This window comes from Rousettus aegyptiacus, unplaced genomic scaffold (genome assembly GCF_014176215.1).
Source record: "Rousettus aegyptiacus isolate mRouAeg1 unplaced genomic scaffold, mRouAeg1.p scaffold_m13_p_7, whole genome shotgun sequence".
In the NCBI taxonomy this organism is placed as follows: domain Eukaryota; kingdom Metazoa; phylum Chordata; class Mammalia; order Chiroptera; family Pteropodidae; genus Rousettus; species Rousettus aegyptiacus.
In genome coordinates, this window is record NW_023416310.1 from 58,628,071 (window position 1) to 58,643,995 (window position 15,925).

The following is a 15,925-nucleotide window of genomic DNA, read 5'->3' on the forward strand; positions in this document are numbered from 1 at the left end:
GAATCCTAGAGCATAAAGGCCATAAAAGCTGCTGGCCTAAAACTAGCTTCAAACGCATATGCAGAAAGTACTGCCTCTAACTTCGGCCTCATTATACCATCATTATAATCTCATGACTATGCCTGTAAGTTCATGAATCTAATTATAAAAGACTGAGTTCTGGGTAAGCACATGCACATTAGGCAAAGTTATATAGCAGCCAGGTTATCAGTCAAGGAGACCTCACATACTGATCATCTAGGATTTCCCATTGTGGCCCAAATATAAACAGATTTTGCCCTTTCTGCATTGTTACATTGTTTCTGCCTGGAAACCCAACCCTCCCTTTGGGGTGTACTATCTTATCTCTTCACCTCCTAAATTCTGCAGGGCTGCAACCTTCCTTAGCACGGCCTGTCTTCTTCTAAAATGTACTTTCAATAAATCTTACTTTTTCCCAATCTCGCCGACCAGTAATTCTTTACTGCGTCGGCAGGGAAGAATTGAGGAACAATAAACAATGCCACCATCCACTATCCTTTTCTCCCATGTCACTGGAGCGACCACCCCAGAAGTGACACTTCTATTAATGCTTATGTGCACAGAACAGGTTGGAGGCTGGGAATAAGAAAGGTGAGCCTAAAAATAGAAACATAACTACACCCTATTCACTTTGCAATTCCACTATTCTGAGCTAAGGAAATATTCTTTCCCAGCCCAAATGAATTTTATCCTAGGTGAGATGAAAAAAACCCCGAACATCTAAAAGTCCAGTTCTAACTTAGTCCTATGCATCTGTCTCAATCATTAGTGCTTATCTGTGTTTTTTGTTTGGTCTCTTATATACAGAGACTATGAATTTTCTACATCATTTCTATTTCACTAGGTGGTAGCCTTGTACGCTTACAGCCAGTTGACTATACCTTTTATCCCCAGAGGAGTGGCATAGCCTAGTTACTACAAACCCTAGAGCCAAGCTGCCTTAGTTCAAGGTCAGACTCTGCACTTCATTTCCCCATCAATAAAATGAAGATATTAGAATGAGGAGGGGAGTTGGGAGAATTAAACAGCTTAATTTTATAAAGTTCTTTAAACCTTGCCTGGCATACATGGTAAGCTTCCTGGAGGTACTAACTGTTCTCATACAGCCAAAGAAAATCCTCAGCCAGGTTTAGAGTCTCAGTGTAAACTCAGCATGAAGCCGTAGCCTTGAACTGCTGACTACAATCAAATGAAGGCCTCTTGAATGAAAACCTGTTATACATTGAATGTGTCACCCAAAATTCATGTTGAAACCTAATCCCCAAGGTGATTAGGTATTAGGAGGTAGAGCCTTTGGGAGGTAATTACGTCATGAAGACAGAGACCTCATTAATGGGATTAGTGCCCTTATGAGACCCCAGAGAACTCCTTTGCTCCTTCTGCTATGTGAGGACACAGCAAACAGACAACTGCCTATGAACCAGGAAACTGGCTCTCAGCAGACACCAAATCTGCCAGCTCCTTCATCTTGAACTTTTCAGCTTCTGTAACTGTGAGAAATGGGTTTCTGTTGTTTACAAGCCATCCAGTCTATGATGTCGATATAGCAATCTAAATGGACTAAATAAAACTCATAGATCACATTAATCAATATTGTAAACTTCTAGACAGATCCCAAGGGTGCTCAATTCTATTCCTGGACTATTAAAGTTTCTTAGAAACCCAGAAGAGTATTCTAATAGGTACTTCTAGGTTCTTTGATCACAACAGCATAAAGTTGGGTTTTAAAAAAATCTTTTATGATCCTACTTCGCTGGTTAACTTCATTCTAAATCAGGCTGGTTTTGGCTAAAACTTTGGTCAGAATAGATAAGACCTAGAGTAATGTTTCTCAAAACAGAATGTCATGAGCATGTTTTAAAATGATCTATTTTAACTTTTTAAGTGCTCACATAACCTGACCAATTATTTCTACCTCATGAGACAGTCAATTAAATGTTTAAAACGACTATTTTAAAACTAAAGTTTTCTAGGCTGAACTAAACTTCATCTTCTATTCTTTTGTTCCTCGGGGTTTCACAGAATAGTCATTGGTATACTGATAATGCTTAGAATATTTAAAGCCCATTAGATTCTCCTAGGGATTATGTACTTGAGTCAACTTGTAGGGTGAAACTTTCTTATAATCAAATTTAGACTTGAAAATCTCTTTAATTGCTCACAAAGTAAAATCCTAATAAAGCCGATTATACCTCCAGGATTGGAATAGACTGTTCTTTTGGTTGGGTTGCAGATAAAGCGGTTAGCTGGTTAGCCGGCATTTAGGGGTCATGTTGTATGAAAAATACTTACCTCTATTCACTTGGCATGTTGTTGAAATTACCCATATGACGCAACATTACAAAATGTTTCTTCAGTGTTTTCCATTAAAAAAAAAAAAAAAACACTTACTGAGTACATTCAACATGCCAGGCATTGTGCAAGGGTGGGGGCATTTGTCACTTATTCATCGGTAAATGTGAACTACTTATTAACTGAATGGGAAAGCCATTTCCTGAAATAAAGATGACATTTAAAGAGAAAATTAAGGAGAAAAAAGTGCAATAACATGAAAGTGACATTCTTCAGAGGAAAAAAGGCGGATAGTGATGCAAAAAACTCTACTGCTATATCTTGAAAAACAAGTATATGTGTCATTTTCTAGTTCTCTGATATTAAGTATTTCATGAAAATTTGACTCATCATTGAAGGAACAATGGTTTGCAGCAAATTCCCAGAATATTTACTTTTAGGGTTAACTTAAAAGAAACTCCAAATACCATTCGTTTAGCAAAATCAAAATAATTTTTCAGTAGGAAAAATGACAAAGATGTCTTCAAATGAACTGCTCAATGAATTCTTTCAAGATATATATTTTTAAGGAAAGAAGTCATTTTAGAAACAGACACTAAACTAATCTAGTCTTTGGTTATACTGAAAAACATTTTATTAGTTGTCATAAATGAACAGCAGTAACAAAAATCCAGGAGCAAGCATAATGGGATATTCCCAAGAGCATTGGCGGACAATTACATCAAGGATTTCCCACATCCCTTTGCCATAAGAGGTAAATTTTGTTAAAATAAAGATCAAAAGAAGCCTTGATGAGGAAATTCATTACTGTCCAATACTTGATCGATACTGAAGAAAATGGAAAAAGGCACTCTCCACACCTTTCTGAAAATCGGTCTGGATAGGTAGGGTTTAAGGTAGATTCTATGTGTAGGAGCTGGACTGTGATTTTTTTTTTTAAGCTAGTGATGGAGGTACTACTTTCTCTGCAAGTTGATTCCTCCATCACTGGTATCATTTGAAGTGCAGAAAGGATAATGTGGAAAAGTACTCAATCTTTTAAAATCTTACTGACATTTACTTCATGATCCTGAACAGCCATCAACCTTCTTCATTTCCTTACCTGTAAATTAGGGCTATATGGCTAGTAACTTTAAGGGATAGGAAAGAGCTCAATTAAACTGCAACTTCGAAAAGCATTTTGTGAACCGTAAAACACAACACAGGTAAAAAGTATAAAGGACTACAGAGATTTAGACAATTCAGAGGAAAAAAATCTAGCGTGAACTTTTTATTTTGACAAAACAAACTAAAAGTTTTACATTCTAAACTCCCAAAGTTTCACTTATTTAAAAAATAAGAGACAAGGCATCCTGGACTCTCCAAGATTTCAGGCATTAATAAAATAGTACCAGATTTTCAAATTATACAAGCTTAGCTGCATTTTACATACCGTAAAACTGAGGAGAACTGGGATATACATTCACTGGTTTAAAGCGTACCAATAAGAAACACATGAACATACTTGGGTTTTCTAACCACACAGCTTCATATCAACAAACATCTAAGTAACTGATATACTTTCCATTAAAAGTAAGTATAACTCCACAAATGTCAAATTACACAAATCATTTGCTCTGTATAATCTCAATTTAGAAATTGAAAAATAAGAGAAATATAGAGTTAAGTAGCTGAAAATGCTACACAAGCACATCATAGCAAGGAATGCTAAAGAAGTTCCTCTTGGGAATGATTTTTAAAAATTTAAAATATATTTTATTGGAAAAGTTAAAATTTTTAATGTGAAAAGCAAGTTAAATTAAGTATTGGCTCAATCTCTAAAGCTCTAGTAAATATGGGTTTTGTGCAATTAGTAACATGCACATTTAAGAGAGTAATACTGACTAATAGAATATAGATAGTTCTGAAGTGTCTACTCTTTATCACTTTAGTTTTACATGTCGATGAAAGGTATAAAGATTCCTCAGTGGAGAGTTATAGCTTATTCTGTAGTAGATATAACTAATGTGCATATGATTCAGAATGAATGGATGCTTTCACCTTCGGGGAACCTGTTTTTAATTTATACAAAATTAGATAGTTTTTCACCCATATGTATGGATAAAAGTGCTTCTCAAATATACATGACCCATTTCCATAATCCTTAAACAAAATAAAGGCAAATAAATGGATAATAGTTTATATATTTTATGTGAATATTTTTCATTACTCTAAACAAATTCGATTACTATCTAAAGAGGTATGATAAACTTGTTAAAATTTCTGCAACTTGGGAAATTAAAGATCAAAGGCCTCTCTAAAGACTGCAGTTCTGTGCCATTCACATATTGTTGGTTCATTCACTCTGCAAGCTGTTAAATCCTTCAATCTCTCTCTATAGGCTGCAAGGTACTTCTGTTTCAGTAATCATGAGAACAGAAAGACTAAGAGGGAGAGGACTTGTTGGAATTAGTTTCCCACAAAAGTTGTTTTGAATCTTGTTATAAATAGATTTAATAAGCTTATAAGTAAAATTTTATAATTATAAAATATTTACCCCAACATATTTAAATGGAATGTAATTAAGAACCACATTAAGTCTTTAATTTTAACGAATGATGTTTTTCACTTATATCACAAAGTGAATTCATAAAGGAATTCAATAGCCAGCAGCTTTTACATGTAGAAAAAGTACCATCTCTTCTCTTTCCCCCTTTTTAAAGTGCTATTTTTAACTGGCAGATTCACTATCCAGCTTTTCAGTAACTTCACTGTACTTCTCTAATAGATTCAAGGACATGGAAAATTGAATGGATTTAGTTTTAAACATTTGCAAAATATTGCTACAAAATAGAGACTATGAGTATGTTTTAGTAGTAAAACAAAAAGTGTACCTTTTGTTAGTCATAAAGTTGATTTAATAATTACTTGACAGAAGCATACATAGGCTAACATTTATGCCAATTTTTCCTAATCATTTAAACCAGAGACAGTTTCTGTAGGCAATTCAACTCTAAGCACCATCAAATAGGGTCATGGCAAATAGAAGCAATAAGGTTATATAATCCCAGAATAAAAACTTAAGCAAATTTAGACTTTTAGGATAGCAACAAGAAACAAGTTAGAAACAAGTTAGTGAGAATCAGAACCAAAGGCAGTATTTTACTCAAACGTACCATAGGTTGTTAAAAGTTTTATTTTTAAAATTAAAAAACTGTCGTAATTAATAATGTACCTTAATACTAAGTGCAGTGGTATCAGTGATAGTTAAGAGAAAATCATACTACAGATTAAATCAAAAGTGAATGTTGCCTATTTCTTCAGTGATTAACGCTGAAATTGCTTTTTAAAAAATAGTTGAATACTACTTACAATACAAATAGGATACCAACAGGATTCCTATTTTTATTCGCATTACTCTCTAATTAGTATTTTTGCATTTCAACTCCGACCTGACCTTCAGTAGTTATCTTAAAAAGCAAATGCAATTAGTAAAAAACTGCAGGGCAATGTGTGGTTTTGTTTCCACTTAACAATATTACCAGTTTCATTACAAGTTGCATTTCTTGTTACTCTTGAAAGAGTAACCATTTTTAAAAACAGTACATAACAATGCCAATATTCATTCCTTACTTTGCATGGCATCCAGTAATGGTTAAATCAAAGGAACCCTCAGTCATCAATTTTGTACCCTCAATTTAGATACACTTCTTAGTCCTTGGAAACAGGGACTCCAGGGTAGAGAGATGGCATTTAGAAAAGAGGCCTAGGTCAAGGTCTGATGAATCACTTGGAAATCCACCTCACTCAGAGTGCTAGGGGCAGTTCCTCCCCACCCATTCCAACCCCCCAAGTAAGAATGTGGAATTTTGCTTAAGACTTTTCTGGTCTCACTTTCTTGCCTACACCCAGTATTCTATTTTGGAAGACAAATAAATCTTAGTACTTTATTCTAAGATAAATTATTTTTTACCCAAATACATTGGACTTCGGTCTCAATTTGAATGAGGATGAGTGGCCTTTATGAGGTTGGTCCTCGTCTTCTTCCTCCTCCCCCTCCTCCAGTGGCTGCTCCGGGTCTCTGAAAGAGGGTGTGGTGTGGATGATCTGGGTTCGGAAGCGGATTTTGTTGAGTCTGGGTTTTATCCGTCCACTAGAGCTGCCTGAGGTTTTACGACCTGGGTCTTTCGCTTTGCCTCCAGCCCATCCCTCAGCCGAATGGTGATGGTGTTGATGATCTCCTCCATCTTCTAGGACGTGAGAGAGTTTGCTGGTGATGAGGTTAGAGGGGAGCACCTTTGATAGTCTCCAGCGCCCACTTCCACTGCCGGTGGCGCTCTCTCCGTCGTCCTCGTCCAGGGCTCCCACCAGGTTCTTGATCTCCTCAGCGATGCTCTGACTCAGGTACTGCGAGGCCTTTTTCCCACTGTAGTCCCTGATATCCACGTCTGCGTCGTAGGCCCCCACCAGCAACTTCACTACCTCCACGTGCCCGTGCATGGCTGCCAAGTGCAGAGCGGTGTAGCCTCCACTGGTCCTGGCATTGATGTTCACAGGCAGATGGTGTTTGTTGGCAAAGTTGACCAGCATGGCCAGGAGCTCCTGTTTGCCGTGCTTGGCAGCCCAGTGCAGGCAGGTGAAGCCAGTGATGAAATCCCGCTTGGCCAGTAGGCCAGGCTCGCAGGTGAGCAACGCGTCTAGGCTGTCCCACTTGCCGTCTGAGGCTGAAAGCATCCAGGCGTGCTCCAGAGGGTCTAGCGTCACCGAGCCTCCGCTGCTGCTCTCCTCCTCTGCTGAAGACGAAGCAACGGAAGCACTGTCTGAGTCGCCCCCGCTTTTGCTGCGTCCTCCCCCAGAGAAGCCCCCGGGGCTGCTGCCCCCAGGAAAGACGCTTCTCTTCAGCTGCGGTGAGCTGCCCATCACAAGATCCAGGAGGTTCTGGCGAGTAGACCTCGGGGTGGTGGCCCCCGAGAAGGAGCTTCCCTCTTCCGCCTCCTCGCAGCCGTGGGGTGGGGGTTCCAGGTCCTCGCTGGACGCTGGGGACGATCCCCGGGCTGGGGACGATCCCCGGGCTGGAGACTGCGCATCGCGCCGCGAATTCTTCCAGGCCCCGCCACTCAAGGGCGGTCCGCTCTGGCAGTCGCCGGCTAGGCTTGGCGGCCCGAGATTGGTGGTGGAGGGCTTCCCATCGTCCAGCTCGCAGCCTGGACTCGGGGGCGCCACGGAGGACGCCGCGTCGGGGCACAGGCCGCTCTCCCAGCCGCACTTGGCCCGGCCGTCAGGCACCTCCAGGTCGCCGCTGCGGGGCTCGGGCTCTGCGGTCACCGAAATGCGGGGCAGGTCCCGGGCGGGCGCGGTCTCGGGCCACGGTGGGCCCTCGCAGAACCTCTTCTTGAGGTGCACATACTTGGAACCGTCGGCGGGGTCGGTGCGCACAGTGGCCACGGCGTTGACCAACTCCTTGAAGCGGGCGCGGGCGCGGCTGCGTTGCTCCGGCTCGCCGCCCAGGGCACCCCTAAAGTGCTGCACTAGCTCGGCGTTCCGGACCCGGCCCCCGCGCTCCGCGAGGAAGCGCAGCACCGCCTCGGGGCCGAGCTCCGCCGACTCCTCCATCAGTGGAAGCGCTGCTCGTTTGGCGGTGGGCAGCTCAACCTGGCCCCATCACAGCCCGCTGTAAGGTGCGCGCTTCGACGAACTTGGAGTCCAGAAGGTCCCTCAGGCTCCAAGCCTCGCGACTGCGACCAGAGGCGCCGCCACCGGCTTACTGGTGCCTCGCCCAGCGCAAACACGCCCCCGGCAGCCCCGCCCCCGTCCCGCCCACTTCCGGTCCCCGCGCTGGCCGCAATCTCGGCTCCTGCTAGTGAACGCGACTCGCTCCGCCCCGTGCCCCGCCCACTTCCGGCCCTCCTGCAGTCGGCAGTCGCGATTCCCGCCAGATCTGTCTGGCTAGCTGAAGAGTCCTGGCTTTATTTCCTGGCATGTTCTCCCTCATGTCTCCAGTCTCCTCCAGTTACTCTCCCCCTTCATTGCCTAGTCTTATAAAACATCGAGGGGCACTCCCGTGAGAGGTTCGCACCCCGCCGCGCGTCACTGAAGCCACTAGGCTCGGCCCCTCCCCCTTCCCCGACCTCCGGCGGAGGCCGGCCCCTCCCGTTGCGCCGCCTTCGGCCCGCGCCCCGCACGTTAAGCCCTCCCGGTCCCCCTTGGCTCCATCCGCCGCTGGGACGCGCCGCTCGGGGGCTGGGGCTGAGGCCGCCGCTTCGCTCACCTCCATTCGGGACCATGACCTCTGAGGTGGCGCGGCACTTGGTGAGTCCGGCCGACCCCTCACGCCCCCTCCACTGCCCTTCCACCGGGGCCTGGCTCCCAGGACCCCCGCCCCGCCTTCCTCGGGGTCCCAACGTAACTTCCTCAGTCTGGCGCTCAGGGCGGCAGCCGAGTCCCGGCCGCGTCCGGTCCAGGCGTTGATGGTGACCAGCGCCCCTCCGCGACCCCCGGTCCTCTCGGGCTCCCGCTACCTGCCAGCCCGACTGGGCAGGGAAGAGGGCTCCTCTTTCTCCAGCTGTAGCCCGGGAGGCATGTGGCGGGTCTGCTTCCAACCCGGGGCGCAGGGCGTGCCCTTCCCAGCTCGCTGAGCGCGCCATGCGGGAGTGGCTGGAAGTTTTTGCCGGGCTTACCGGTCTTTGCCAAAAGTTAAATTTGAAACAGTGATTGTAAGTGCATCATTTTTATAACGGTTTTGAGCGTATAGGGCAGATTAATATTATAGCAGTGATCTCCTACAGTTGTATACTGACTTTTTGAAGGTTAATTTTTACTTTTTAATTACCGTTGACATTCAATGGTTTATATTACAGGTGTCTAGCATAGTGGTTAGATATTTATAAAGTGATTCCCCTGATAAGTCTAGTGCACACCTGGAATTATTACAATATTATCGAATGTATTTCCTATGTTGTACTTTATACCCCCATGACTATTTTGTAACTACCAATTTGTACTATTTTAAGCCCTTCACCTTTTTCTCCCCTACTTCCCCCACACCCTCTTCTACCTGGCAACCATCAATTTTTTTCTCTGTATCTGAAGCTGTTGTTCTGTTTGTTCATTTATTTTGTTCTCTAGATTCCGCATATAGGTGAAATCATATGGTATATGTCGTTCTCTGTCTGATTTATTTTATCCTAGCATAATATCCTCTAGGTCCATCTTTGTCTCAAATGGTAAAATTTTCATTCTTTTTTCATTCCTTATCCAATCCTCTATCGATGGGCACTTAGATTGCTTCCATATCTTGGCTATCGTGAATAACGCTGTAGTGAACGTGGGGGTGCATGTATCTTTTCAAATTAGTGTTTTGGATTTTTTCAGATAAATACCTAGAAGTGAAATTGTTGGGTCATAATACAGTTCTATTTTTAAGTTTTTGAAGAACCGCCATACAGTTTTTGAAGAACCGCCATACAGTTTTTGATAGTGGCTGCACCAATTCATAGTCACCAACTGAGCACAAGGGTGTCTTTTTCCCCACAGTACACCAATACTTGTTTGCTGATTTATTGATGATAGCTATTCTGACAGGTGTGAAGTGATATCTCATTATGGTTTTAATTGGATTTTCCTGATGATTAGTGACTGAGCATCTCTTCATATTGTCTATTGGCCATCTGTATATACTCGCAGGTGAAATGTCTCTTTAGGTTCTCTGCCCATTTTTTAATTGGATTTTTTTTTTGTTATTAAGTTTTATGAGTTCTTTATAAATTTTGCATAATAACTCCTTATTGAATGTATTATTAACAAATATCTTCTGATTGGTAGGTTGTCTTTTCGTTTGAGTAATGATTTCCTTTGCTGTGCAAAAACTTTTTAGTTTGACGTAGTCCCATTTGTTTATTTTTTCTTTTGTTTCCTTTGCCTAAGGTGACATATCTGAGAAAACATTGCTAAGAGCAATGTCAGAGAGGTTACTGCCTATGTTTTCTTCTAGGAATTTTATGGCTTCAGGTCTTACATTTGAGTCTTTAATCCATTTTGAGTTTGTCTGGTTTCATTTTTTGCATTATCTGTCCAGTTTTCCCAACACCATTTATTAAAGAGACTGTCTTTATCCCATTGTATATTCTTGCCTCCGTTGGCATAGATTAAATGACATTAGAGACATGGAGTTTATTTCTTGGGTGCTTTCTTCTCTTCCATTGATCTATGTGTCTGTTTTATCCCACTACTGTGTTGTTTATTATTGCTATAACCTTATAGTATAGTTTGCTATCAGGTAGCATGATACCTCTAACTATGTTCTTTTTTATCATGATTGTTGGAATCTTTTGTGTTTCTATATAAATTTCCGAATTATTTGTTCTAGTTCTGAAAAATGCCATTGGTATATTGATAGAGATTGCATTAAATCTGTAGATTACTTTGGGTAATATGGACGTTTTAATGATGTTAATTCCTCCTATCCATGAGCACTGTATATGCTTCCATTTGTACCTTTTTCAGTTTCTTCAGTATCATAATTTTACTTCCTTAGTTAAATTAATTCTTAGGTTTTTTTTTTTTGATTCAATTGTAAATGGATTGTTTTCTTAATTTCTCTTTCTAATAATTCGTTATTGGTGTATTGAAATGCAGCCAGTTTCTGAATATTAATTTTGCATCCTGCTAGTTTACTGAATCTGTCAGTTCTAATAGTTTTTTTTTTTTTCGGTGGCATCTTTAGAGTTCTTTATATATAGTATCATATCATCAGCAAATAATGAATTTTATTTCTTACTTTCCAATTTGGATGACTTTGATTTTCCTTCTCTGATTTCTGTGGCCAGGACTTCCCATTTCCCTGATTCTTTACTTACTGGAGTCCCAGTTTGCTCTTTCTTTTTACCCAACTGTGTGGTTGCCCAAGTTGTCCTTCATTATGATTTGATCTCTCCAACCCCCTTTTTATTTTTCGGCCTTGACACCCTCATAACCTTCAAAGAATATATGTGACTGATTTGCCTGGTGTTTTATACCTTTCAAATCATTTTTATATATTTATCTCATTTGCTACTAATCCAGTGGATCTCAAAGTATGGTCACAATTATTTTCCTAACAATACCAAGCTGTTATTTGCCTTTTCATACACATTCTCTTATGAGTGTACATTGAGTTTTCCAGAAGCTACATGTTGTAGAGTGACCACACCCTTTCGAGGGCTAATGGAATGTGTCCTTGTATATACTTGTCTTTTAAAATTTTTATGTTTTAATTTCTAATACTACGAATATCGGTAATTGTAACCCATGCAAACAAAAGCTCTTTGGGAGCCTGAGACAAAACGTTTGAGAATTACTAGTCTAAACAATATCCTGAATTAGAAATCGAGGTTGTAGGAACAGAGTTCAGATTGTAGTCTGAGACATTAGGTGACGTGTCCCAAGAAAGACAGCCACTTTTTTTGATAGGGCCTGGCCAAGGATTTTTCTCCCTTATTCAGCCCAGGTCTCTTTCTACTCTGGTGTTTTTAGAGAGCTCTCAATTTTTCTATCTGGATTGCCTTGTTATATGTTGTGTGCATGTGTGGGTGAGGAAAATGTGTTTTATAAACTTTGGTTCATAGTAATCTTCAGAATTAAATGATCTGAAGAGAGAACTTTATTTATTAGTGTTGGACATCTTGTCAATTGCTGTAGTTATTTTGCAATACAATAATAAGGTCGCCTTTATTTTCTAATTAAACACTTTTTTTTTTAAAAAAAAAGATAACTGTAGATTCACATGCAGTAGAGATCCCTGTGTCCTTTATCTAGCTTTCTTCAATAACAACATTTACAGAACCATAGTACAAGACCAGAGCCAGGACATTGACATTGATCTTATGAAGATAGAGAACTTTCCATCACCATATGGATCCCTCGGGTTGCTCTTTTATAGCCATAGCCACTTGATTTTCAACACACCAATTCCTTAACCCTCAAAAACTACTAATCTGTTTTTCATTTCTATAATTTTGTCAGTTTATCACTGTTATATAACAAAATTACAGTACTTAACTTTTTGGGGTTGGATTTTTTTGACTCAGCAAAATTCTCTGGAGATTTGTCCAGGTTGTTAGATGTATCATTAGTTTGTTCCTTTTAATTGCTGAGTAGTATTCCATGGTATAGCTGTACCACACTTTGTTTGAAGGACATCTGGGTTTTTCCCAACTGGGTTTTTCCCATTGTTGGGCTATTATGAATAAAGGTGCTATAAACATGTGTACAGTAACATATAATGTAACAACAAAAACAAAAGTCTTCAATTCTCTAGGATAAATTCCCAGGAGTACAGTTGCTGGGTCACATGTCGGTTGCCTTTAGTTTTATAAGAAATCGTTAATCTGTTTCCCAGAGATTCTGCACATTTTCCATTCCTACCAACAATGTATGAGAGAGCAGGCTCTCCACATCCAAACTAGCATTTGGTTTCTCTTTTTTATTTATACATTCTTATAGGTATGTAGTGAGACATTGTATTTTTAACTTGTGTTTCCTTTATAGTTAATGATGTTTAACATCTTTTCATGTGCTTATTTTCCATCTGCATATTCTCTTCAATGAAATGTTTCTTCATTTCTTTTGTCTGTTTTCTAATTGGAATTTTTAATTGTTTTAGAATTTTTCAGTTATATTTTAGATACTAACCCTTCCTTGATGTGTGATTTGCAAATGTTTTTCTTTCAGTCTGTAGTTTTTTCTTAGTGTCTTTTGCAGAGAAAAAGTTTTATTTTGATAAATTCTATTTTTTTTTCAATTTTTCCTCCTATGTTGAGTTGAACAATTCTTTACCTAACCCTAGATCTCAAAGGTTTTCTTTTCTTTTTTTCTTCTAAAAGTTTTCTAGTTTATATTTTACATTTAAGCCTGTGATCCATTTTGAGTTAATTTATATATAAGGTGTGAGACATAGTTTGAGGGTCATTTTTTTCAATCATGAATGTTCCAGCACCATTTGTTGAAAAGGCTGCCTGTCTTCTTTTGAATTGATTTTGCACTTTTATCAAAAATCAGTTGAGCATATTTGTGTGGATCTGTTTTTGAGTTTTCTGCTAGCACACAGTCTTGATTCCTGTAGCTGTATAGTCTTGAAATAGAGTAGACTGATTCCTCTCACCTTATTATTCCCCCCGCCCCACAAAAGGCTATTCTAGTTTCTTTGCCTTTCATTATAAATTTAGAATAGTCTTATCTATATATTAAAGAATTTTGCTGGGATTTCGATAGGAATTACTTTAAATCTGTACATCAATTTAGGGAGAATTAATATCTCTATTATAGTGAGTCTTCCAACTTATAGACATGGTATTTCTCCCCACTTCTTTATATTTTCTTTCTTTTTTTTTTTTTTTTATCAGTATCATATAGTTTTCAGCATACAAGTCCTGCATATGTTTGTTAGAATTACAGTGGCCCCTTACTCTCCCCTCCCCCTGCCCCATATACACACCCTGGGTACATACATTCTAAGATCCCAAGTAGATGCCTGAAACTGTGGGTAGTTACTCAACCATATGTATGCCATCTTCTTTTTTTTTTTCCCCCTAGTCATCCTTTTCACTTAAAAGAGAAGCACTTTACAGATTCTCTTTGGCATATCCATTAAAATAACGGTTACTTGAACACAAGCACTGCAGTACTGTCGCTCTTTATAATTGAGGTGCTACTAAGTGAATAACAGGTGGGTAGCTAACACAGTGTGGATACTCTGGATTCATGTCCTCAGTGGAGTGGAGCAGGATGGTGCGATATTTCGTAATGCCACTCAGAACAGCATGCGATTTAAAACTTATGAATGTTTTTTTCCTAGAATTTTCCATTTAATATTTTTAAACCGAGGTTGACTGTGAGAATTGAAACCATGGAAAGTGAAACCACAGATTGGGTTGGGGGGACTATGTACACCTATTTCATTTTTTTAGCAATTGTAAATGGTATTATATTTTAAATTTCATCATCTACATATTCCTTGTTAATATATAAAAATATAGTTGATTTTTGTATGTTTGTTTTGTATCTTTTGACTTTGATGAATCATTTATTCTAGGAGTTAGGATTCCTAATAGATTCATTAAGATTTTCTACATAGAAAATCATGTCATCAGCACATAGGGACAGTTTTATTTTTTCCTTTTCAAATTTGTATGCCTTTTCTTTCCTGCCTGTTGTGCTGGCTAGGACTTCTAGCGTTATTTGAATGAGTGGTGAGAACAGATATCTTTGCCATATTTCTGATGTTGAGGGGAAAGCATTCAGTCTTTCATCATAGCTGTGGTTTTTTTTGTAGATGCTCTTTATCAAATTCATGAGGGTTATTGGTCTGTAGGTTTTTGTGCTGCCTTTGGTTTGGTAATATTAGCTTCATTAAAACCATTGGGAAGTGTTCCCTCTTCTGTTTTCTGGAAGAAATTGTGTAGAATTGGTGTTAATTTTTCTTTAAATGTTTGTCAGGATTCGTTGAAACCATCTGGGCTTGGAGATTTCTTTTAGAGAAATTTTAAAATTACAAATTTAATTTTCTTAATAGTTACCTGGATATTTATATTATTTCATTTTGGATGAGTTGTGGTAGTGTGTGTTTTGTGATTCATTTCTTCCAAGTTGTCAAATTTATGTGTATAGAGTTGTTCATAGAATTCACATAGAATTCACTTATTATCTTTTGATGTCTTCAGGGTCAGTAGTGATATTCCAAAATCTGTTTCATTCCTGATGTAATGTGTTTTTTTGCCTTTCTTTGTCAATATTGCTAGAAGTTTGTCAATTTCATTTAGCCTCTCAAAGAACCAGCTCTTTGTTTTATTGATTTTTCTCTTTTATTTTTCTCTTTTCAATATATAACCGATTTCTGATCTTCTTTTCTTTTGCTTACTTTTGGTTTATTTTGCTCTTTTTCTGAGTTCTCAAAGTGAGAACTCAGATCATGGTTTTGAAACTTTTCCTCCTTACCAATGCATGAACTTGGTGATATGAATTTCCCTCTCAGCAAGACTTTAGCTTGTGTCTCACAAATTTTGTTATGTTTTCTGACTTTTTTTTTTTTTTAATAGAATTAGACATTAAGACTCAAGGAGGTTTAGTATCTTGCTCAAGGAATCACAGTTAGTGATGGTGAGATCTGCTCTTGGCCATATTGTCTCTTTCACTATCTCCTGTATGTTTTTGTTAGCAATTGCAGAACTTTTATAATTCAAGAGATCTTGACTATATAGTTATTTATTGCTGACTATTTTCCTACTTTTGGAAAGTAGTGATAGTGGATATTGAAATAATGTTGACTATCTTTTCCTGTCTTTTGAGAAAAACTGTCATAAATATCTCCTTCAGACTGTCCTTAGGAAAACTTTTAAATGGTGTCTAAATCTTTTAAATTCCTATCTGTCTTTGTCATTTCCTGTTTCAGCTGCAGTGCTTCTGAGTTCTTCTCTTTTTTTTTTTTTTCAGTGAGAAATAATTTTTGTATCTTAGAGGTGTTCCTCATTTGTTTTACTTTCTATATTAAAGTTGTGATTCTTAATTCTTTCCTTGATGTCTTGGAGTTAGTTACCACCTCAGTACCTTTGAGTATCCCCATTCTCCATCTGGAGTGACATCCTCTTTCCCACTGACCCAG

At 39.4% G+C, this 15,925-nt stretch overlaps 2 protein-coding genes across 6 annotated transcripts in view; one reads left to right on the top strand and one right to left on the bottom strand.

The window, feature by feature from the left end:
* Positions 1-3,568: 3,568 nt before the first annotated feature.
* SOWAHC (sosondowah ankyrin repeat domain family member C) lies at positions 3,569-8,333 on the bottom strand. The gene has a single exon (XM_016162984.2). It carries the CDS (start codon positions 7,903-7,905, stop codon positions 6,262-6,264), a length of 1,644 nt encoding a protein of 547 aa, XP_016018470.2. The 5' UTR covers positions 7,906-8,333; the 3' UTR covers positions 3,569-6,261.
* A 106-nt stretch (positions 8,334-8,439) lies between these two features.
* Positions 8,440-15,925, top strand: part of SEPTIN10 (septin 10) — a 61,873-nt gene continuing 54,387 nt past the window's right edge. For 2 of the 5 annotated variants that reach the window (XM_036224239.1, XM_036224241.1), the window contains exon 1: positions 8,440-8,601. In XM_036224239.1, coding sequence (XP_036080132.1) covers positions 8,575-8,601 — 27 coding nt within the window. In that variant the 5' untranslated portion in view covers positions 8,440-8,574. Of the gene's footprint in view, positions 8,602-8,802; positions 9,006-15,925 lie in introns of those variants that run through there. The other 3 variants (XM_016162985.2, XM_016162989.2, XM_036224240.1) reach the window with 3 other exon arrangements.

Excerpts from the sequence above, each read along its gene's own strand:
- SOWAHC (XM_016162984.2), bottom strand. The coding sequence starts at position 7,905 with ATGGAGGAGTCGGCGGAGCTCGGCCCCGAGGCGGTGCTGCGCTTCCTC.